Source organism: Schistocerca nitens, chromosome 2 (assembly GCF_023898315.1).
Source record: "Schistocerca nitens isolate TAMUIC-IGC-003100 chromosome 2, iqSchNite1.1, whole genome shotgun sequence".
Taxonomy (NCBI): Eukaryota; Metazoa; Arthropoda; class Insecta; order Orthoptera; family Acrididae; genus Schistocerca; species Schistocerca nitens.
In genome coordinates this window covers 409,351,168-409,377,428 of record NC_064615.1, presented here as the reverse complement: position 1 = coordinate 409,377,428, position 26,261 = coordinate 409,351,168, and the positions used below count along the sequence as shown (strand labels likewise).

Genomic DNA, 26,261 nt, shown 5'->3' with positions numbered 1-26,261 from the left:
AGATGTCCAGGTGTTGAACAGGAAAGTGGACTTCAAGAAGCCCAACTGCTGGCTTCTGTATTGAAATTCAGTGCTAATAGCACTCTGTGAGTGGTCTTGTTGGAAGACAGTCAGTTTACGTATCAGTCTATGATAGGTCACGAGCTGTGTGAAGCTCATCAGGTGAAAACTGTCACCTTGAATACATCTTTGGCTAGTTCATTGACTGTGCTGAAGAGTCTGGGATATACATTCACTACAGTGTCATAATCATACAATTCAGTGATATTGCTGTGAATGCCATGGTCCCAGTGACTCACTGATGTGAGCTGGAAAACTGAAGTATTTAAAGAGAACTAGTACAAGGCTATACTCAATGGCTTGGTTCATAATTACCACATTTGCCCTCTTTATTGTGCCATATTCAGGTAGCAAGCTGTTAACTGCTGTATCAGGTCCTTGCTATGTGTTCTTCTGTAAGACACAGAGTTTCTTACACCATGACTTACAAGAAAATAAACATACTTCTCCCTCTTCCCTTGGTTTTATGTCAAAAACTTCTTTTGCTGAATGCATACTTCTCACTCGGCGGAGGTGGCATAATGCATTGCAGGCCTGACCCATTTGCAACGTGCTGGTATGCTTCCTGCTTCAGCCAGCGTCTTTGGCTTAACTTGATATTGCCCATGGCAATTCGAATAAGTTTTAATAAAAGTTTGTGATTTCCTGCTCATTATTATTCTATGCCATAACACTATTTAACATAACTGTTTTCCAAAGCATTGGATTTGTCACTAACTCACAAAATCACATGTATCTGGTGCAATCGTTATAACATTGTTATGCTACATTGTGATGGTTTATTGTTCATGCAGTGTATAGATTCAGTCCACATCCCTGAAGATTCTTCTTGATGGTATCTGTAGATCACAATGAATGAATGAGTGAATGAATAAATGATTGAATAGATGGATGCAGAATTACATATTTAGAGTAATGGGAGTTAAGAAGAATGTGTCTCTCAGAGAGCATACTTACAGTTATCCGTGTTGCTTCTAAGGTATTGGAAGTCATCTACTTATGCATTTTATTACTATACAAACTTTTTGATTAAATCCTAAAATATTTCCTACTATTTAACAACAATTTGCAGGAGACACAACACACAAGGTTTTTTTTTTTTTTTAATAAGTAGTAAAGAGATGGACTTCACATTGTTCATTTTATTGAAGCCTTGCTATTTCAAGTTAAGATTTCAGTTTTCTGAATAATACAAAAGTTTTAAGTATTATCTTTGGTTAAGTTTCTTCTTTCATTCACAAGTTCTAGATGAGTTACTAAATTTCCCCAACACTTACACAGCAACCTAACATAAAACTAAATTTAATCGGTAAACAGTTTTGAACATTATCAAAGGACAATGAGCTATGGAAGAAGAAGAAAATAAAAGAATTGAATAATGTCACACAGAGAAAGAAGTTTCTTAGAACGCAAGGTTAAAAAGAGGTTACAACCAGACTGTAAGTAAAGTGAAATAAGTAGGCTGCAGATAATGTTTGAAATAATGATAAATTAATGAAACACCATTGAAGAGAAGACAAAGAGCAGAGGCAAAGAAAAAGCTAGTCTGGAAGAAAGACCACAAGGAAAAGAGATAGGCAGAAATCTGTGGTGAATAAATAAATGCAAAAGGGGGGAGGGGGGGGGGAGGAGAAAGAGAGCGTAGAGAGAGTGCATTATAAAGAAGCATAAATCAAGAATAGAAAGTACAAGAGGATTTTAACACAATTCAAAAGTGTGGTGGGGGATGGAAATAATAAGAATCGAGCATGTGATGGGAACATATTGCTACCTATGCAGATCTGAAAAGCCAGTGTTGAAGACGACTTTCAGTGCATCATGTGTGTGGAGCAATTATCATATGAGAGTGGTTTGAAAAGTTCTCAGAATCACTACGAGAGGTCAGAGCTAACGCAATGAGTTGTTCATGTGATATTCATTGGACTGTTGCCTGTAAACACGTGCCACATCAGTGCTCTCGGAAGAGAACTGTGGCGGTGACATGACTCTGTTTTTGTTCCCATGTAACGATTTGCAAATATGGAAAAAAATCGAGATTCGAGCAGTGATTAAGTACTTCGTAAAGAAAGGTATGAAAGCATAGAACATTCATGCCAATTTCCAGAATACCCTGATGGACTCTGCTCCTTCATAGTCAACTGTTTCCAAGTGAACAAATGAATTTAAATTTGGTTGGGAGAGCTTTGATGATGATCCATGCAGTGGTCGGCAAAGATGTGTCACTGCTCATTGCAAAAGTACACAAAATGGTCACCGACTGAAAGTGTGTGAAATTACGCATGCTTGCCCAGTCACCTGAAAGGATATTTCACATTTTAACTGAAGAATTAGGAATGAAAAAATTATCTGCAAGATGGGTGCCACGACTCTTGATGCTGGATCAAAAACGCATGAGAATGGACATATCGGAACAATGTTTGGCCTGTTTTAGGAGAAACAAACAAGATTTTTAGCACCAGTTTGTGACCACAGATGAAACTTGGGTGCACTACTATGCCCCAGAGACTAAACAACAGTCAAAGCAGTGGAAACATGCTGATTCTCCGTCGTCAAAGAAAGCAAATAAAATTCCTTTGGCAGGAACGGTCATGGCGTCAGTGTTCTGGGATGAAAAGGAGATTCTGTTTGTAGATTATCTCCCCACTGCACAGTTACTGGAGAATACTATGCTAACCTCCTGGGCAAATTGCAATAAAAGATATGTGAAAAAAGGCCAGGTTTAGCAAGGAAGAAAGTCATCTTCCATCAAGACAATGCTAGCTCACACACGTGCCATCACCATTGCAAAATTACGCGAACTAAGATATGAATTGTTGCCACACTCGCCTTTTTCACCTGATATGGCTCCATCAGACTTCCACCTCTTCCCAAAACTTAAAATTTTTTTTGGTGGACGAAGATTCATGTCAAATGAAGAACTGATAGCCAGAGTTGACAACTATTTTGCAGGCCTAGAGATGGGATTAAGGTACTGGAACATCACTGGACCAAGTTCATTAATCTACAAGAAGACTACATTGAAAAATTTTTTAAAAATTCAGTGATGTAAGTACTTTTTTTTTTTTTTTCTATTCCGTTCTGAGAACTTTTCAAACCACCCTCGTAGTTGTTACTATTGCTTTCTAGAACATATATTTCAGAGGAGTAATTTGTATTACTAATGTGTATTATCTGCCTATAACTATACATTCTCACATAAGGTTTCTGGTCATACCAGAAAGTTGAACATTATATGCTCTTGAGCTTGTCCAAGATATGATTGCTTTCATGGTAAAAAGATGAAGTTGAAGCACTGGTATTAGGAATGTGCATGAGACATATTTAACTCTGACAGTCTTTGGAACAAGAGCCAGAGATCACTGAACAACCATTCCTCAACTAAGACTCACAATAGTGGTCATAAATTGAGTGGACAACAAAAAGCTACATTGACAATATAAGGAAAAGGGTAGATTGCTGTTCGCCATAACGATGATACACTGAGTTGCAGACAGGCACAATAAAGAGGCTGTTACACATTTAGATTTCAGTCAAGGGCCTTCTTCAGACCTGTCTGAGCTGCCAGTGATGGCAATCCTGTATGTGTGAGGTGCGCTTGCTTGTGTAAATGAGTGTGTGGGTGTTTCCTTTTCTGAAGAAGACTTAGGCTGAAAGCTAAATGTGTAACAGTCTTTTCGTTGTGCCTATCTGCAACTCAACATGTCATTTTTTTCCTTATATTTTCAGTAGTCCAGCCTGGAGTTTCCAATGTTTGAAAAAGCTACAATGGTTGATACTGAAAGCATCTTCGAAGAGAATTCATATCTAGGTATGACAGCACAACATTATCTGTCATTCATACAATGTAGGCTTTCACGGCCGGTGTTGTCTTCAGTTAAAACTTCCGGGCTGAAAGGCCGTGGTCGATGTACAAAATTTCCACCTGACATTTCGTCTCCATCTGCGGGAGACATTTTCTGAGGTAGTCCGGCTACCTCAGAAGATGTCTCCCGCAGATGAAGACGAAACGTCAGGTGGAAATTTTATACATCGACCACGGCCTCTCAGTCCGGAAGTTTTAATTGAAGATTATCTGTCATTACTAGTTTTTATTTTCATTTTTAGTTGGTTGTTCTATTGGCTATCATGTAAACTGAGTTTGTCTTCTTTGAAGTATTACAAATATCTTCTTTCCAATCCATTCTCCTCTCTCTCTATCTCTCTCTCTCTCTCTCTCTCTCTCTCTCTCTCTCTCTCTCTCTCTCCTTCCCCCCCCCCCCCCCCCCCCCCCCAAAGATTGCATACATTTTTGATATTGTGCTCTTCTACATGTTCTATTTACATTTCAAAATGAATAAAGTTGAATGTTTGCTATTGGCAAATGTGCTTGAAGTCAGGCAACACTGGCAGGCTCCTAGAAGAATGCTGAGTTATCTCAGACTTTCTGAAGAAACGAAGGAAGGATACAGCAGAGAATGTGAGCGAGTCTGTCAAAGTCCAAATTAAGAAAGACCTCTGTTTACCATGGAGATTCATCTTAAACTTATACAGACGTTATCTGCCATAATATTTGTCTGTCTTCTAAGACATTTTTACTGTGTAGCTATACAAAGAGGAATGTCAGTGCCAACTGCTCAAACTGATGATTAATAAATTCCTGTGTTTTAATATCTTTGTATGATTTTCATGTGAGCAGAAATGCTGTCTTTCATAGTCAGTTTTATAGTCATTCATATCTAATTATTATTTTGTTATTAGGTAAACCATGATGTGCATTCTCTGTGTAGTGTTAAAAGTGTTTGTAAAAGTGATATGTTCAACTAACTAAACTACTCAAATGGAGATGAAAGAAAGTATCTTCTTACATAATGCAAATTTATAGTATTTTAAATTCTGAACCTGTTCCGCCAAATACTGATAGCTTTCCTGTAATTTTTATGAAAAATAAAAATGATAGTTTGAGCTGTACAAATCTTTACAGATGCATCACTACATGAAGAACTTACGGTTCCAACAGATATTTATAACACAGGATCAGTGGACCAATTATTACTTGGTATGTGTGTTCAACCTGCTCAGAAGAGGGATGAATACATCACAGAACAACTTACAAATCATCTTTTCCAGACACCATGTAGGTATAACACATTATAAAAAAAAGGTTTACATATCTTGGTAATTTTTAATTTATTTTTGTCTCACCCAAAAAAATAAATGTTGGCCTAAATAAAGGACAACAAACAGTGATCATTAAGAAAACTGCGCTTGCTGAAGTAAAAGGCTAAAAGTATTAGTTTTCAGAATCAGAATTTTTTTCATGTGGCAAAGAAAGGGAAGGGATTCCACTACTTTTCCTTTACCATCTTGAAGCTAGATTTTATTTCTTGACTCATTTTTATGTCTGCCTGTTTTTGTGATGGGGACCTGCTCATGAACAGGTAGCGTCTTCCTACCATTCTTTGAGAGTGCATTAGTCCTCATCTATAACACTTAGGATATTGCTGTTTTATGTCAATGCTGAATGGCATTAGATTAAGCAGTAGTATAAATTATATTTATTTATCTACAACAATTTAATTACTACAATGATATGATTACATGATAAATTTTGAAAACATGTTTAATTTTCAGCACCATTACCTGGGATGTGTGCCTAAAATCACTCAAACTGTGTCCAACTTCTACAAACATCAACAGAATTAAGTTACGCCTAACATGATATGGTTTAGAGTATAATGCATGCAATTATTGATGGCCATTCTTAAAGAAAATAGTAATTATATGAAATAGTTTCTTTAATTCCTCAGACATACTCCAAACTATAAAATGTGGAGCATAAAATAGTGCTATGGATGTTGGGAGAGACCTGACACACTTTGAGTCATATTAAATATATGATGTCCCAGATAACGGTACTGAAAACTTAACATGTCTTCAGACTTCATCAATAAACAAACTGTTGTAGTAAATTAAATTATTACAGACAAATAAATACAATTTATGCTGCTGCTTAACATAGACCCATTCAATGTTGGCAAAAAACAGCGACATCCAAAGTGTTACAGAACGAGAGTAATGCATGCTGAAAGTATTGGATGAAAACGATACCTGTTCACTGGCAGGTTCCTAGCATTACTACTTACTACTACTGTATGTCTTCATTAATACAGTTACTAGGCTTGTTGTTTAGGACTTTTCCCATTTGCAATGTACATGTCTCTGCTAAATGCTAGACCAGTAAATTCAACATACAGAAATATTCAGTCTAACATCTCATTATCACAGTTTCTTCAGATATGAACTTCAATTTTCTGTTGCTTACTGACTTAGCTGATCTAGATTGTTCTTCACTTTGTTGAATATGACAGCATATGCCCCTGTATTTGATTTTATTGTTCAGTTGATTGACGCAAACACTAAATCTCATCATTAATTGCAGTTTTTTCATCTTCATATCACCAAATTACAAGGTTATTTCAGGACAGCTATTCTCATGACATGAAATTTGGGTTGCATTTTTATAGCTTATCATTATGGAATGGATCTGGCAGCACTCAACATACAAAGAGGTCGTGACCATGGCATTCCACCATACAACAGCTGGAGAACTCGTTGTGGATTACAGTCATTCTCTGACTGGGACCAGCTTCTCAAAGTCATGTCTCCTGAAACAGTGGTGAAACTTAGAAAGGTTTACAGGTAATGTTTCTTATTTCAAGTAGTTTTAAAATTTAATATAAAGTGTCTTTTTGTCTCTGCCTCATCGAACACTGAGGAATTGCACATATGACCAATATGATAATGAGTAATGCTGAAAGGAATACAAACAATTTTATAGTTCAAAACAGTCACTTTCTGTACAGTGGAGTTGTTTGTCTGTAACTTCAGTGCTGTTTCACCAGAGATACAATAAAATTTGGCAGGCATTTGCACATTGACATGAAGTGCTTTTGCAAGTGTGACATTAGAGAACTGTCATTGCACAAGCAGAGAGACTGGATTCTGAAAATAGTAACTTTATTGTAGCCATAAGAAATCGAAACATTTTCTTATAATTCCTTATTCTCAGTAACAGAATATGTTGTAGTTACAGTCTGATAATTTCAGAATAAAAACTGTATATGATGGCAGAGATTGCAATACAATATATCCAACAAATAACTGAGAACATTGGGTGCAACTTTGTATGTTGGGTGCAATTACTACTCTGAGATGAAGAGGCTGCACAGGAGCAGTATTCATTAGTGGGATGCAACAAATCAGTCAGAAGATTTGACAAGTAGCCACCAAGCTCACCCCCCCCCCCCCCTCCTCTCAAACTGACCTAGTGCTTGAACTCTAATAACCAAAATATTGATGGGGTATTAAAATTTTACCCTTTTTTCTTCTTCCCTTCCTTCAGCTTACAATTCAACTGAGATGTGTTGAGAATATTAGTTTCATTGAATGTTGCATATGAAAGACAGGGGACCAAATTCTAATCACAGTCTAAGATTGTTTAATTTGCCATTTTGGTTCACAAATCATTTATGACAGAATACAATTTCTGTTTTGTTTTATGATTCAGGTTGGCATTTGTTAGTGGACTACAAAGAAAATCATTCATCTGTTAATTTTGACAATTTACTTTCCTACATGAAAGGGAATAATGCAACATAAAATCTGATTTGAAGTTGTCTCTCAAAATTATATAGTACCAGCAAGAGTTTGAACATCATTTTGTCATGAGAATGAAATGTTTACTCTGCAGCGGAGTGTGCACTGATATGAAACTTACTGGTAGATTAAAACTGTGTTCTGAACCGAGACTCAAACTTGGGAACTTCGCCTCTTACTGGCAACTGCTCTACCAGCACAACTCAGCACACATCCCCACAGCTTCAATTCCACCAGTACCTGGTCTCCTACCTTCCAAACTTCACAGAAGCTCTTCTGCAAACAAAGCAGGATTAGCACTCCTAGAAGACAGGATATTGTGGAGACATGGCTTAGCCACAGCCTGGAGGATGCTTGCAGAATGAAATTTTTCACTCTGCAGTGGAGTGTGCACTGATATGAAACTTCCAGGCAGATTAAAGTGGTGTGCCACATTGAGACTCGAACTTGGGACCTTTGCCTTTCTATCAACTGAGCTACCCATGCATGACTCACAACCTGTCCCCACAGCTTTCGTTCCTCCAGTGTATCATCTGCTACCTTCCAAACTTCACAGAAGCTCTACTGCAGACCTTGCAGAACTAGCACTCCTTGAAGCAGCTCGGTGAGTAGAGCACTTGCCCACAAAAGGCAAAGGTCCTGAGTTCGAGTCTCAGTCCACCACACAGTTTTAATTGGCCAGGAAATTTCATATCAGCACACACCCCAATGCAGAGTGAAAATTTCATTCCGGAAACATCCCCCAGGCTGTGGCTAAGCCATGTCTCCACAATATTCGTTCTTTCAGGAATGCTAGTTATGCAATGTTTGCAGAAGAGCTTCTGTGAAGTTTGGATGGAAGGAGACAAGGTACTGGCAGAACTGAAGCTGTGAGGACAGGTCGTGAGTCGTGCTTGGGTAACTCCATTGGTGGAGCACTTGGCCACGAAAGCAAAGGTCCCGAGTTTGAGTCTTGGTCCAACACACAACTTTAATCTGTCAATTTTAACATTTTGTCACTTTTATAAAGTCATCTTAAAGATTTTTTAAAGTTGTTATTGCCAAATTGGTCACAGTTCAGTTCAAATTATGTTTCATGACTTTTGCCACACTTTTGCTTTGCTAGGAGGCCATACATAGGAGACCTTACAGATCTGGCCTGGAGTCCTGTAGTTGAAACTACATTTACACTTCCAACAACTCCATTTTTAAAACATCATATGTTTTTGGGAGTGTGCTATCAATCACTGTACAGAGTAAACGCAGAGAGGTCAATGCCATATCAGCATCAGCACTAAGAAAATGTGCTCTTTAGGACAATTCCTTACTTATCCGCCACCCAGACTTTGCATAAAGTATATATTGTTGACTATGTCAGTCTGCTGCATTTCTTTGTTAAATTAAAACACTCTCTCTCTCTCTCTCTCTCTCTCTCTCTCTCTCTCTCTCTCTCTCTCTCCCCTTTCTCCCTCTCCACTGAGGTGAGATGATAAGGTGATAAATTTCATGGGATATTGATATGCACATAGATATACAGTGGTAGTATTGCATACACAAAGCACATTTGTGGAGCTGTCATTTGTACTCAGGTGACTCATGTGAAAAGATGTCCAATGTGATTATGGCCACATGATGGGAATTAACAGGCTTTGAATGTGGAATGTCAGTTGGAGCTAGACACATAGGACATTCCATTTCAAAAATTATTAGGGAATTGAACATTCTGAGATACCCAGTGTCAAGAGTGCGCCGAGAATACCAAATTTCAGGCATTATCTCTCACCATGGGCAATGCTGTGGCCAATGGCCTTCACTTAACAACTGAGAGCAGCTGTGTTTCTGTAGAGTTGTCAGTCATAACATACAAGCAACACTGCATGAAACAACCACAGAAATCAATGTGAAATGTAGGACAAACATATCCATTAGGACAGTGTGGCAAAATTTGATGTTAATTTCCTGTGGCAGTAGACGATGGACACAAGTGCCTTTGCTAACAGCACGACATCGCATGCAGTGCCTCTCCTGAGCGTACTGGTTGGATCCTAGATGACTGGAAAACCGTGGCCTTGTCAGATAAGTCCCAGTTTCAGTTGGTAAGAGCTGATGATAGAGTTTGAGTATGACACAGACCTACAAAGCCAAGGTGTCAACAAGGCACTGTGCAAGCTGGTGGTGGCTCCATAATGGTGTGGGCTGTGTTTACATGGAATGGACTGGGTCCTGATTACGTTTGGAAACCTTCATGGACTTTGTGTTCGCAAACAAAGAACGTTCTGGGCAGTTTGAGTGACTGATCTGTCTACCCAGATCACCTGACATGAATCCCATCGAACATTTATAGGAAATAATTGAGAGGTCAGTTTATGCACAAAATCCTGCACCAGCAACACCTTCACAATTGCAGACAGCTATAGAAGCAGCACAGCTCAATGTTTTTGCAGGGGACTTCCAATGACTTTTTGAGTCCATGCCACATTGAGTTGCTGTAATATGCCCTGCAAAAGGAAGTCCAACACAATATTAGGAGATATCCCATGAATTCTGTGACCTCAGCACAGATCTCTTATGACAAATGAAGTATATTCTCAAAAAGCAATAACTACATAAAACATGGTAGACTAAACAGACGTTTATGTTCCAGTGATACAGATGATATAGACCTGTTTGCTGGTGGCATGGCAGAGAAACCAGTTTATGGTGGTCTAGTGGGGCCAACATTTGCATGCATTATTGCTCAACAGTTCAGTAATTTGCGTAAAGGTCAGTGAAAAATATATTTCTCAGCAATTTTTTGTGACAACAGACTCTCAAAAACATCTAAATTGGCTATTAGCACAAATATGTACAAATATTTTCAAACATTCTAAGCCAAGCAAGTAAATGTGCAATGTAAAACTACAATGCATTTTTAAATAAACGATAAGCAGATGTTTAGCAAATTCATACAATGGTGAACATCATACAAAACATTTTTAATCACAGCCAAACAGCTTATTTTAAGACTTTTTTAAATTCATGTTTTTGTAGTGATATTTTAACTATTAGTGATATGTAAACCTGTGTTGGACAGGAGATTAACAAACATGTTCATACGTACAGCACATGTTCGTAACCAAGTTACACATTTCTTTCAACAATAAAAATGAAATACTTATTTTAATCCTGTGTTTTAAGGTGAACAAATGTGGATTATAAATGCCCTTCAGTTTCTTTCATTTAACAGCAAGATAATACAAATGAAGAATCATTGTTTTGTCTGTGTTTCGCTTTTTGTAGATATGTGTTGTCAGTCTAATTTGAGTTACTACAACATTGACTGTGTTATTTTAGGTGATAGATTTTGGTATGAGAATGGAGGATTTGATTCATCACTCACACTGCCACAGCTGCAACAGATACGGCATGTAACGTTAGCTCGTGTTCTCTGTGATAACCTTGATACAATTGATACAGTGCAGCCTTTTGTCTTTCTGGCAGCTGATAATGATCGGTAAGTAATACTTTGCCAATGAAACATTTGATCTAAACTCTGAGATTTCTTGTATGTTAATAAATCACAGAAAACTATTAATCATTAAATTACTTTCAAGATAAAAATGACTGAAATTTTTATTTTGCATCTTCTTCTACTTCACAAATATACACCTTGATATCACTTGCATTAACAAAAGAATATTTTGTGATAACTGCTATAACTGCACCATCATTCTGCAAATCCATAATGTTAGAGTTTAGAGTTTGATGTACTAGCTATGATTAGAATGGAAGAGGTACAAGAACTAATGGACAACTGGAATAGTGCCAATAGATGGATGAGCAAATTATGAACACATCCATGAACATATCAAAAGAAACAAGAGAGCAGCAAAATATGAATAAATAAAATAGAAACAAATGAAATACTTCATCAACACAAAGCAAAGGTTGTTGTTTTTTCACTTATATTCATAAAGGAAATGCCAAAATTAAGAAGTAATCAGCAGTTAATGTCAGTCTGTGGATGATTATCAAAGGAAAATAATTATCTGCTGCAAAGCTCAAAATATTTTTCAACACAAGTAGGCCACTACAAACTGAAATGCAGAGCAGGTGCTAAATATGGAATCTTACAAATCAATCAATCTCAGCAACACAGTAGCAGCTACATACTATGACCAAGTTACTTCGCACCTAAGCTAATCTTGCTGATTGTCTGCAACAGTTTCACCTCAGTGAGGCTAATGTCATAAGCAGTTTTAATATACTTGACAGGTTCTTGGGTGTTGTACCAGATACCAGATGCTGTTACTGAAATACTGTACAGTTTCCATAACAGTATTCAAGATAATGCCCAAGAGCCTTTCGAGCTGTTGTTACATCAGAAAAGCCTCAAATAGTGGATTTGATTTTAATATGGTCCCTTCATTCATAAGGGTTCAAGAAAATAAATTATACCAACTAGTTTATACAATTCTTTTGATTTTATGTTTCAACATAGGTTTTTCCATTGATTTATTTTTCCCAAATACTTCTCCTTCCAGTGTGACCACACACCATTTATACTGCCTGTTTTGGCTCTAAAATATCTTGTTATTTACATAATTATATAAAAAGTGATGAACATGGTACAAAATTATAAATTATGGCATATACTTTGATGGTAGTATTTTGAAAAATTGGTGAATGAAATCTGAACTACTTATATTATGTGAAACCACTTTCCTTATGGAGGTATTGCTGGGCCATCCATCTTGAATCTTTCATTTGGTACATGTTAAAATTACAATATTTCACATTTTCCTAAAACAGCTCTTTTTCGGCTTTGTTGAATAAATCACTCAGTGTAGAACAAAAATAGTGTTATTAAACTATTTCATTAAATATGACAAACATAAGTTTCAAATGAGCACAAAAAAGTTAACTCATGCAAAAAAAATTACATACTTGAATACTGTTTGTTGGATAAGCAGAGTTGTTAACATTACTCAATACTGCTACATTTCATCCATCATCTATCCATGAACTGTCTTTTGTTCTCTTCAGTCAAGGATGACTTGGAGCTTAGCAGATCTGTCGTCTAGCACATTTTTTAAAATGTGTTATGTAATGACAAATAAATTATCCATATAGCTGCAGAATAGTGCAAGGAACACCAGTGGCCCATACGGCTCTTATGACATACTAATTCCATATTTCAGAGCATGGTCATTTACTCGCATTTCTAAAAAATGTGTGTGAAATCTTATGGGACTTAACTGCTAAGGTCATTAGTCCCTACTCACATTTCTACACAGTGGGGCAGTGCTGTAAAAAGTCTGAGGAAATGTACACTAATAATTCAGGATAGCCAATACTAATTGACAACACATAGGCCAGTCAACCACCCAAAGCCAGTTACATATCAAGTGGCAGCATCAGATGATGTAAAAACTTAATTTGGGTCACCATGTACCATCACTTATAGCTAGTGAATCTAGTCAAGCTTGTATATGTAATCCACTCTAATAACACTGAAAAACTGGTAGTCAAAGTAATTGGGCAGTAATTACACACATTATCTTTCTCTCCATCTTTCTGACAGGAACCCCCGATACTTTTCATCAACATTATATGGTAAGAAAGTCAACATTCACAACAGATAGGTTTCGCTCACAAAATTTATGTAGTGTTTTAAAATGGACTAGTGTAATTGAAAAATTGTTTGCCATTGAAATTTATATCATTCTGCTTGAAGTATGAGGAGTGATGGAATAAGAATATAAACTTTTAAACACACTATTAAATATGTAAGAAACACAAAGTTTTAAGTACAAGTTTCACATTTACAACACAGACAAATTGCATGAAGAAGAAATTATTTGTTAGCAAACATATACGATAATAAATTTCAGAAAGTTTTGGGAAAATCCAATTCTGTAACTTGTTTTGATGACAAAACATTAACTTTTATACTGACCTGTTCAAGTGCAATAACTAGAAATGTATGATACTTACAACTTCAGCAATTTAGTACAATTTAATGACTTTTGTACTGATTGTTTTATAAGATTTTCAGTTCATTGAATAACTCACTTTTTTCTTCAGTTAACAAAATCATTATGTGAGCCTTTTGTAATTTCTGTTCTTTTACAGGAATAGACATGTACCTTGCCATAGTTGGCATATCCCCAAGTTGGATCTCTCACCATGGAGGGAGCATAACAAGAATGATAATTATGCAGAAGAAGAATACACTCTTGAACTTCCCATCCGTCGACCTGATGACAACTCATACCTCAAACCTCCCAAGAACGGCAATAATTACTATAGTACAGAATTGGACAAGTATAATTCACCCAATCATACAGAGACACAAGGATACACTCCTGCAAATCATTTAAAACCAGACAGCATGCAAAGTCCAAGTTATTCTACCACACAGGAAAAATATGGTTCTCCTACAGATGAAGGAGAGATCCTATCAAATTTTAACAAAAAACCTGAAGAACACTATCATCAGCCCAATATCAAGCCCAATGAAGAGCCTTCATTGCATACACAAAGCCACAGAAATCCTATACAGGTAATTCCTGTTTATCACTATACAACCACACACAGTATTAACCCTGACGACAAAATTTCATCAGGTCACATTCACCCTTCTCATATATCCCTACTGAACACTGTAAACTCTGCTGGAGATAGTAATACTGAGAGAAATGGGTTACCATTCCCTGACTCTCATCTTTCTGGCAATTTCTATGTATCTTCAAAACTTGATGAAGAGCTGTTCACTACTTCTATGGCATCTCAACAGAAAGAACACGTATACAATAATACAAAACCATTTAAATATTCCATACTGCATCACACAATTTTAGAAGGAACTTCAAAAATGGTTACTGGAAGCAATTCATTTCAAGAATCCAATTTAGAAAACTCTCAGTCAAGCCCTCTTAAATTACACTTATCTGCTACACAGACAGGCCAACGATACAGTTCTAAAAATAACAGTTTCTTTCCTCTAACATCAGGTCCTGAAAATCCATACATAGAAGAAGATTCATCCCTTCATACGAAAGGAACTGATTGTGGCCAAAACAGTGCTGCTGATATAGAAACTGATCACAAAGAGACTAATAAGAGTGAAGTACAGAACCGTATTACACATAATTTAACTACGCAGAACATCCCATCTACAGAAAAAGAGACAGCCACTCTAGGAGAAGATTCTACAAGAACCACACTTTTGACATCTAAAGACCCCTTACTCAGCTTAGCAAGAAAGGAAACAGAACTTCCTAGCAGCAGGTTAGTACTATATATGTCACCGTTATTCAGCTTCTTACACATATTTTATGTAAATTTTGTGGAAAAGTTAGTTGTTGACCATATGATGTGACATCTGGTTAACAATTGAATTCTTACAGGTAATTAAAGAAAGGTTTAAATGGGTGAAAAGGATATTGCCACTGTTTTTTGTGACGCAGAAACTATTTTTCTCACAGATTATCCTGTAGTGAATAAAACAATAACTACTAAAAATTGCACACATCATGTGGACCAGCTAGGTGAGAGAACATTATAAGCAGCAGCCTGGTTGGTGAAAAAGAGAGAGATAGGAAACATCTTTCATCATCAAGACAAGACACAAAGGTGCTTTGGAAATGGGTAAAGCTGGGAGATTTTACATACAAATAACTGATATGTCCATTCGGTTCAACAGTTTAGCTTCTACTGATATTCACCTATTCCCACATACATGGAAATTTGTGACAGGATCACAGTAGACGGATATTTTTCAGACACATACAGTTTAAATAGAATCTACTCACTGGAAAAAATTTTGACAATGTTCATCAAGCTAAAAGGGAACTCTTGTACATAGTATACAGTCATAGTTAACATAATTGGCTGTTAGTTCCATATAGTAGGCATCTATTACCATGTTTGAAACAGTGATGAAGTTATCTGAAACTTCATTATGAATGCTTGCCATTCAAAAGTTATCAGCTAAGTGTACAGTACAAGTGACATTGCATACTATGAACTATATCTTAATCATTTGTTGTTGTTCAGTGTTACTATGGCAAATGTTACCTAAAAGGGAACTTTGTTGAAAACTAAGTGTGTTCCCCTATTCTTCACACATACAATGAAAGCTTTTGGAAGCTCAATAACCGAATCCATCTTCTTCTATGCCTAAATGTGAAACAACTAAATGCTTCCAAACAGTATGACAGAGATAGATAAGTTATGTGCAGAGTGACAAATCTGAAATGACTTCATAACTTTTTTCTTTTATTGCATTAATACCACACCTGTTACTTGACAGGTTAATAAAATGCTCATCATTATGCTATCTGATTGCAGAGAGATCCTTAAAATGCCATAACGGATAATCATTTTAAATTTTGTTTTTTCAATGTTGATACAGGTTGGGGGATCTTTGTCCAGAACATCTGCAGCAGGAATTTACTGGTGAGATCCCACTACCAGCCAGTGATCCACTGTCACTACAGGAGTTCCCTCAACCTTTGCAAGAAAATTATGATATGGTAGAGGAGGATTCAAGTGCACATGGATCCTGAAAACAGAGCATTTTCCTAATTTTTACTATCATCATGAAGTGAAATTCACAACATATCTGTACATATCACTTGACTGATCTCACATTTTCAGAAAAATAAACTGGATCTTTGCAGAAAGATGGAGTAATAAGAGTACAGTATGTATCAAGGCTGTGAAATTTTTTTATTTATATCAATATTTGTCCACCACAATTGTAATAGTTCATATTGTCAGCTGTTTCAACACACAGTAATTATAATTGAGACAATCAGCCGTATTAAATGCATAAATTACATTGAAAAAAACTATGAGGCACTGAGTAATCATATATTGTCCAATATATGTAAAAAAATTGCAAGCTACTATTGCAATGGATCAAAGCAAAAACAAATATTATTGCAGAACTGGTATCCATTATTAACTGCATAATCCGTGGCTTAAAAGACCTTCATATGACAGCCACAAAATATTCAGTAATGACAGAAAAGTTTGTAATCTATCATGACTGACACTGGAATTATACTAGACATCTTGATACACTGTCTCCTCTGTACCTACTGTTTGCAAGAACAAGAGCAGGGGAAAATAATCTTACAATTTCAGAAAAGGGTTTTGATGACCCTGATGTCTCAGTCAGTATTAAAAGAAAGCAAACCTGAAGAACACAAATAAAGAGTCAGTACATAGATTAAAATAGCAGACTGGAATGTATGTACATAAAAAAAAGTCAAATGAAGTTTTTCCTGTTGTACTGTTCAGTCCAAAGAGGGATTGATGCTATCCTGTCCAAGCCTTTTCATTTCTGTGTAACTACTGCAACCAATATCAATCCGAATTTGCTTGTTGTATTAATCTCTTGGTCTCTCTCTACAAGTTTCGGCTCCCACACATTCCTCCAGTACTAAATTGGTGATCCCTTGATGCCTCAGGATGTGTCCTACCAACCAGTCTCTCTTTTAGTCATGCTGTGATACAAATTTCTTTTCTCCCCAATTCTGTTCAGTACTTCCTCATTATTTACATGATGTACCCATCTTTTTGTAGCACCACATTTCAAAAGCTTCTATCCTCTTCCTGGCTGAACTGTTTGTCGCTCTAGTTTCACTTCCATACAAGTCTACACTCTTGACAAATACTTCCAGAAAAGACTTCCTAACACTTAAATCTCCATTCAGTATCAACAAATTTCCCTTAATTTTATATACACTCTACTTCAACCATCATCAGTTATTCTGCTGCCCAAATAACAAAACTCATCTACTACTTTAAGTGTCTCATTTCCTAATCTAGTTCCCTCAGAGACACCTGATTTAATTCGACTACATTCCATTATCATTGTTTTGCTTTTGTTGCTATTTATCTTATATCCTCCTTTCATCTTCATTTCCATCCTCTTCCCTCTCTATAATATTACCTTCAAGTTTAATTCCTTTGTATAGCCCTTCTACATATTCCTTCCATCTATCAGTTTCCTCTTCTTTGCTTAACACTTATTTCCCATCTGAACTCTTGATATTCATACAGCTGCTTCTGTTTTCTTTAAAGGCCTCTTTAATTTTCCTATAGGCAGTATTTATCTTTCAATGAATAGGAGTAGCAGAGAGAAATTATATTACACTAATCAAAGTACGAAAAACAGCATGAGTATTTAATAGTTACTAAAAAATGTCTTGTGCTTCGAACCAGTTATTTGATGCACTTAATTATTGTAGGTGATGCAATAAAATATCTGAATCAGGCAAAAGGTGTCTCCCACATGTACCTCTTTGACTTTATATCTGCATTTTTTTCACACTTATGGAACTGACTTCAAAGTTCACAGCAATTTTATTCTCAGGTCAGTGAAAACCTAGCAGCTCTTGATTCTCTATGTTTTTTGTATGGCCAACTTGAACTCCCCACTTGCCTGTTATATCTCTGGTGACTAGTCACAATGGTTTGAGCACTCCAGTTCAATTTCTGTTTTATGTTCTAGATTTATGACTAGCTAATCAGTTGATGAATTGATCCTTTATTGTTGTTTAATGCATTTTACCCTAATTTCTTGTTTCTGACTACACATATATTCAGAATACAATAATAACTATTTGAGATACGCATTTACTTAAGCTGATATTACTACAAAATATGTTATCTGTTTATACAAATACAGTGTTTCAAATCAAGTGCAAATTTGTGATCAACTTGATGGTTTTTTATTAGCCAAGTTGGCTAAAAATATGTCCGCTCCGTTACGTACTGAATTAATCTAATGGCAACAAAAGGAAATCACAAGTAAATTTTCTCACAAATTCTAGTTCAAAGGCAAGAAGTTATTGCTTGTTTTGTTAATCAGCATTTGGATCACCAACAACTATAGCAACATGGGACATTCCACAACCATCAGAAGAGTCCAGTGAAAACATGAGAGACCCAATGATAAAACTACAGGTATGCAAATAGCCGTAAATATTAGATCAACCAAAAACAAGGAGACTTTAGTCAGATTACTCATGTAAAAATAAGATAAGTTAGTATCAACATCAGTCTTGAAATGTTTATTTCCCTCATTATGAGACTGTCACACACAGTGTATCAACTGAATAGTTCTCATTTGTAGCATGCTATGAATGGTTTAAATCACATCAAAATTGAATGTGGGCTGGAGTAATCGGGCATAATTAATGGCATCTCACATGCTTCCCTTATTGTGCAAGAAAGGATACCTCCCTCATCATTGACATTAGCCTACTCACAGAACACACAGAATCCCAATGATTTTTCAATCAGGAGACTGTAGAAGTCAAGGAACTTGTCCACTTCTGCCCATCCACTGATCAACCTACCATGCACTAAGTCACACTTGATCACACATAAAGAAATATACAGATATGCCACTTTACATCTCCCAATACAAATCATCCACATAAACAGTTAATGTGTTGTGTGCTACACTAGGTCACAAACTTTCAAGAAGGAACTCCCTCCCACACACTAGCAGTTATAACGGACAGTCTCACAATTTGGAAACAAAGCATTTCCGGACCCATGTTCATCTCAACTTTCTCTTGCTTTTATGTGAGGAATAAAACACCTACATATCATCCATTACGTTTCATACAACTTACATGATAGTTGATCAGAAGCCACTTGATTGAGGCTACCCATTTAAATTTTTGCAGTCAACAAAATTATTTGCTGTAAAATTTTCTATGGCAGTTCTTAAAACTCACATTTTCTATCATTTAATGCAAATGACAGGATGATTATTTTAAACAGGACCATGGTAGATTCCTCCTCCATCCTTATCTACCTCCACCTTCAAATGCCTCAGTGTTGATAGGACATTAAACCTTCCACACACGTCACTATAACCAGTAACATTATTCAGTGGCACGATACATGAGCAACTGATAATAGTGAACTGAAATATGTGACTAACACTAAAATTTCATGACCTTGGTACTGACGATATGACAAATGATATCATTATGCAAAATTATAGTGGTACACGACCTTACTGACTATCAGAAATAAATGAAATGTAACAATATAAGGAAAAGAATAGTTGCTACTCACCATATAGCGGAGATTCTGAATTGTAGAAAAGCACAAGAAGAAGACTGTCAGAAAGTTAGCTTTCGGCCAACAATACCTTTATCAAAAGTAAACAACACACACACACACACACACACACACACACACACACACACCACTCACCCATACATGACTGCAGTCTCTGGCAGCTAGACCCAGAAATGTAATCACTTCTGACAATCAAAACTTTGACTGAATTAATGTGGCCACACACACACACACACACACACACACACACACACACACACTGTACAACGAACAAAATTCAGTTTGAGGCAATTGTTGAATAAAATAGGTAACATCAAAGACTTCATAACTATCAATGTTTTCAAGAAGATGAGTGACTCACAGTGATACAGGATATTAACTGACAATAAAGCAGACCGGCTGGGATTTCTCGATTCTTCTGTCTCAGTGCCTTATAGTTATGAAAAACTTTTTGTGGTGGGCAAATAAATAATTATTATATTTGTATCACTTTGTACAGTATATAATACCGAATGGTGTAAATAACTTTATTAGTAAGAGTGGCATGGAAATAGAACTAGTCAACCAATATTGTAAAAACTGTTGTAAGTTCATAGTTTATCAAATAAAATGTTAAATTATAATCAAGAGTGTCTACTTAAGCCTGTATCCCCTTATTTACCTCACATACCCAAAGTAGTAGTACCTTTAAGTTGAAAATTTTCAAGTCTTTTCCATCTACGTGCTACTACATAAAACCAATTTTATCATGCCATGTGTGTTTCACCTTTATTTTGTGAAAGAAATCATAACTGATCTGAAATCTATAAACATTATAAATTAAAGTCATCATCCATGTTTTTCTATCTGCATGTTATGACCAATAGTCATAGTTGTTATATGGTTTTTGATACAATTTTCATTGACAGATAGCTTCATTTATGAGGAATTTTTGTGTGTATAGTTGATTGTTTATAGAAATGGTAAGTGTGTAATATGTGTTTTGTTACTTGCACCATATTTAATTGACTTTTGGAGTGATATCTTGTGGTAATGATGAGAGCTACAAGTTGGTCAGCTAGAGAAGAGGCAGTATCTGACAGGAAAGCAGCAAATGACAGCTGTAGCTCCAGAGAGCACCAAAATTCGACTAGAATCTCCACATATAATAAAATAAAGTCTCCCGTCGTGATTTTGTGTCTTATGTGAAGGATAATCTCATGAACTACTGTAGGGATTTTGGTATGGTCTTCATTAATAAACTGATTCCCGAGTAGGGTTTCTGTATATCAGTTCATATTGCAAACAAGTCATCCGGTCAGAGATACTTAAGATAACAGAGCAAAGCTGGGACAGGTCACTAGTACATACATATTTATGTGTATATCTTTTTTCTTTACATGTTGTGCACTGTACTTTCAAGTTAAGAACAGTTCTGGTACTTACTGACTTTTTATAATACACTAATGATTCAAATTTATGCTTACAAAGGTCTGTGATAGTACTCTACATATGAGCTTTCTTTACTAGTTGTAGGGCTGTTGTTCTGATCCCAGTCTCTTGAAATTTTGTTAGCACATAACTGAGAATATGTGTGTGTGTGTGTGTGTGTATTTGTGTGTGCTGTACTACCCCATTATACAGCTATGTTATGACCTGTATCAAGACTGGAGGGACTCATCATAGAAGTCTAAATGGAAGATAGTCAATTCTGTTTAGAAACTTTTCAGTAGTCTTATGATTTCGTATCATACTATTTGTGATCACCTTTATGAGATTTCTTCATGTGTTGATTGTTCCACCAGATGCATTCCCTTCACATAAAGGCACACTTGGTTGAGCTAAATTAGTAGTTGCTTACTGTAAGAGGACCTGCGAACAGTGAGTAGTGTCTCATTCACAAATGGCTCTTGAAGAGCAATTCTTGAGATCCATCCAACTGGTATGCCACAGGGACACATTACAACTCTGCCAATCTATGTCTTCATCTGTATTCTGCAAGGCACTGAATCTTAGGTCAACCATATGTGTCACAGGAAGTTGTGAGGATGAGATAAGAAGGCAGCTCACACTAAGGTGAGTGGCTATGAAGAGGCTCACCAATATAGAGCACAGCAGAGAGATTATGAACAGTACAAAGATCTAGCTTGTTGAAACACTCAAGTTTTTGGTGGTTTTTATGGTTGTGAAATATGGATCCTTAAGGCAGAGGCAAGCATGCACTGACACCCTTGAGCCTTGGTGCTGGCACATGATGCTGCACATAAAACTGCCAAAATAAAAACTGTGCCCATTATTAAGCTAAGTAATATCTTCAGGCACCTTTCGTCTCATGTCAAACAAGAAATTCACCAGTTCTTTGACCACATCATATGAAGAGATGGAGAAAATCCAGCAAAACAACCACGGAAGGAAAGATCAAGGGCATTAGACTAAAGGGAGATAGAAGCAAGCACATGGAAGATCTCCTATTCACCTCTTAAGCAGGCACTGGAAGAAGCTGGTAACCATTACGGATGGCAACGTTATGTTCATAGGTTCTCATCACACAGCAATGAGTACGACAACTTGTCGTGGTGGTGACTATGACAATGTGACACCCACACAAGGAGCAGTACAACCACTTTGAAGATGGCCACTCATAAGAGGACATCAAATCATGTTAAGACCTACCCACAACAAGCCAAAATGACAATCTCATTGAGCAAGTGTAGACTCTGATCATGGAAGAACGTCGTATCATAATACAAGAACTTGTGAAGGAGGTAAGCATTAGTTTGGTACATTCAATATGGACTCATGATTTGTGCAAGAGGAAAGTGTCCACGACATTCTTACTGAAACTTCTGACAATCGAGCAGAAGCAACACAATTCTGCAAATTGCATAGGATATGCTGGACAATGAAAATAGTAACCACTTTCGCAAAACCATGACCACAGTCAATGAGACCAAGATTCAATCACTGTGAAAAATCTGATGTCTCTGAAGTCAGACGAAAGCATGACAGATTCACAGCATTGTTGAGGTCACACTGACAGTTTTCTTCGACACTCAACAGTCGATGCATCATGAGTACGCATCACAAGGAATACTACCAGGAGGTTCTTTATAGCCTTTGTTATGCTGTGTGGTGCAAATGACTGGATCTGTTGACAAAAAGAACTTGGCAGCTAGATAATGATAACATACCTGCACATTCTGTGCAACTGATTCATACTTTCCTTACCAAACACAGCATTTCTACTATTAGTCAGCTTTCCACAAAGATGACTCTGTGTGACTTTTGAATATTCCCAAGCTGAAAATGCCTTTGAAAGGAACATTATTTGTGTCAAGAGCAGAAATCATGTAGAATGTGATGCCCCGGCTCCTCACCATTCTAAAAGATAAGTTCCAGAAGTGTTTCCAACAATGGGGAGAACACTGAGAGAAGTGTGTGCGTCACCAAAGAGACTACTTTGAAGAGGAAGACGATTCTGTACCTACAAATATTACTTACAGTCAAAGGTTCGATACTTTTTGAACACACTTCATGTTTTTATATAATTCTGAGTGTTGGGTACCCCCTTGTATAGTGGGATTAAAATTGACTTATTACATTTCTGCATGGAGCAAGTGGAAGGGAGTGTTGTTGCCAGCAATGCGTCTAAGATTCCATGCCTACTTTTCATGTGAAGTAATTAACCGGCCCTATGGTTTCACAATTGTTGTCCAAGCGGCAGGGAAAAATCGTCACTGCCCTCTTCTTGGGACCCATAACTGGAGCTGGAGCCAACAGGAACAATAATCTTTTAGATCTAATCTAAATCTCTCCTGTTTCCAGCAGATAAGGTTCATGGAAATGGCATGACACTTCACTGAGTGTCACTACCATCATCTTCTCACAAAGCGATGAAACGAAGTTTTGGTTATCCTTATACAAGCACTGAAGGAGTAGTAGTAGTAGCAGTAGGAGGAGGAGGAGGAGGAGGAGTAGTAGGAAGAGGCACTCATGCTTGTCCTCACTACAGGATGATCCTTCTCATCCTAGAGTCTCAGTGGGCTACCCATCCTTCTCATATTCCTCAAACTATCCCTCTCCTCTCCAGCAAAGAAACTGGTAGTTTTGAAAACTAGGATAGTTTTAAACTTTTATATGGGTCTACTACTGCACATTTTGCCTCTTGATGGTAAGTAACGGCCATGAAGAATTTCACTCAGTCCATTATGTAGCACATGCTTTTACAAGACGGAGATAACTGAACTTTGGGTAAAAAAGATACCGAGTGCATAGAAGTGATATAAAAGCACACACACACACACACACACACACACACACACACACACACACACACACAGTTTCAAGTAATAGGATGAACAACAATATAAACTACTGATAAGATATATGAAGAGACATGGGACTAATAACAGAAAAATATGTCAAGTGGCACATAATTCAAATTCATCAAATTATTCCACATACACTGCCTGACAAAAATGTGAAGCATTCTGAAAGGGAGGAGGGTACAAAATTGAACATCACAAATTGAGAGGGTATGTGATGTTATTTCAGTGATTACAAAATTGAGTCAAATTCACAAATAACTTGGCAGCATATGCCCAATTATCAGTACGATGATATGCCCCACCTGGCCTGGATGCTCACACTGATTTGGGTGTTGTATCCTCTACTGAGGCAAGCTGGCCAACAACTATTTGCAACTAGTCCTTGATATCCCGGAAACTGACACTGTGACAGAATTGACCTCAAATGTGGTCCCATACATTCTATTGGGGACAGATCTGGGGATCTTGCTGGCCACGGAAGTAGCTGAAAACAACACAGACAGTTCAGACATGTGCTGCATGGAGGAGCAGTGTCCTACTGAAAAACGGTTCCACAATACCGCCACATAAGAAGTAATACTTGCAGATTCTAGATGTCCATGACACATTGTTGTACCATCACAGTTCCCTCTATCAATATCAGCCACAACCTAATAGCTCCAAACGTGCTGATTACAGCAACACTGCTGTGCCTGTCCTAAACATTGGAACAATGGGACTGCTCACCATACTTTCACTGAACACAACATGATTCCATTCATACTTCCCGGTCACATGATCACTCCAAACATAGCTCTTTTGTGCTGGGGTGTTAACGTCAGCCCAGGCATGAGATGGTAATTCCCTAGTCCACCTGCTGTTAGTCTCTGAGTAATGGTATGCGACGACAAGAATGTTTTCAGGAGTCCATTACTTTTTTTCATACTGCAAGAGCACAAGTGTGGATGTGATGGACTAAAACTTGCTTGGTGCACAATATGGCAATCATCTCTCGAGGTGTTCAGATATGGTGCACTGGGACCTTGATGACAAATATGTCTGCCCTCACATTCCCATGCAATCCAACATCAGGCCACTGTCACCTCTGAATGTCCTACAAATCTGTATAATGCACGATTCAACCAGCCAGTCAAATGGAGATCCACAATGAGGCCACTTTGAAACTCTGGAACATAATGATAATGCTGTCTCTCACAAACACGTAGCATCGCTTGTCCTTCAGTGATCACTCAATGTCTGGCATTGTTCATACCTCATATACACCCTACCAGGCCTGATAACAATAGTAAACAATGAACAACACTTATGTGTCTGGTGACTCTTCTGTCACAGAGAACTGCAACTCTTAATCATTTACATATGCGCAAATGGTCTATACATGTCTGAAATTACATTGATATCCAGCCATCTCTTCTTATATCTTTTGATGATTGTCCTGGTATGATTGATTACAATAGTGAAATAGCTTAAGGTTTCAGTTAGAGGTTGGAGATGTATTTGCATATGCACATTAGTTTCTAGTGACTTTCGTTGTACATACTTCATGTAAGCAGTTTCACTGTAGCTCCCAAGACCATACAAATACACTATGAAACTTTTAAAGAAGGAAAGAAGAAGTAGAAGAAGAAGACAATGAAGAAGAGGAGGAGGAGAACACAAAGAAGAAAGAAAAGCTAAGAATTTTAAATTTGGCCTCTAATCTCTTTCCACTGATTTCTAGCGTGATCAACCAGCAATCGGTTTAAATTTTTTACACTCTTGTGATAGTGGGGAAACTGTAGATCACCTTTTCACTTTCATTTTCAGACAAAGTGGATCCTCCCCCTGCGAGTCGTAATGGACATTCAAAATACATGCTTCTCTCTATCCTCCCATGATCAAAACATAACATTAGTTAATATAATTGTATAGATAAAAAAATCTACTCATGAAGTGGCAGCAGGAGAAAATACACACAGAAGATGATGAAATATGCAAGCTTTCAGAGACAGTGACTGTTTCTTCTGGCAGAAGGGTTGAAGGGGAAGGAAGAGGGACGAAGGAAAACACATGTTAGCTATGGTTGTGTATTAAAGTGGAAGTAATTCACACCACTCTACAAACAGCAGTCCATATATGAATTATCAGAAATAATCAGTCTTCTGGTGAGAGACTTGCTTGGACAACCAACAGAAACTATTCATA

General features: G+C 37.1%; 1 protein-coding gene across 1 annotated transcript in view; it reads left to right on the top strand.

The window, feature by feature from the left end:
• The window catches only part of LOC126235057 (chorion peroxidase-like), a 126,607-nt gene extending 110,237 nt beyond the window's left edge, over positions 1-16,370 (top strand). Inside the window, exons 8-13 of the mRNA XM_049943793.1 lie at positions 5,021-5,173; positions 6,564-6,738; positions 10,319-10,437; positions 11,008-11,167; positions 13,789-14,946; positions 16,073-16,370. Coding sequence (XP_049799750.1) covers positions 5,021-5,173; positions 6,564-6,738; positions 10,319-10,437; positions 11,008-11,167; positions 13,789-14,946; positions 16,073-16,226 — 1,919 coding nt within the window. The 3' untranslated portion in view covers positions 16,227-16,370. The remainder of the gene's footprint in view (positions 1-5,020; positions 5,174-6,563; positions 6,739-10,318; positions 10,438-11,007; positions 11,168-13,788; positions 14,947-16,072) is intronic.
• The last annotated feature ends 9,891 nt before the right edge of the window (positions 16,371-26,261 follow it).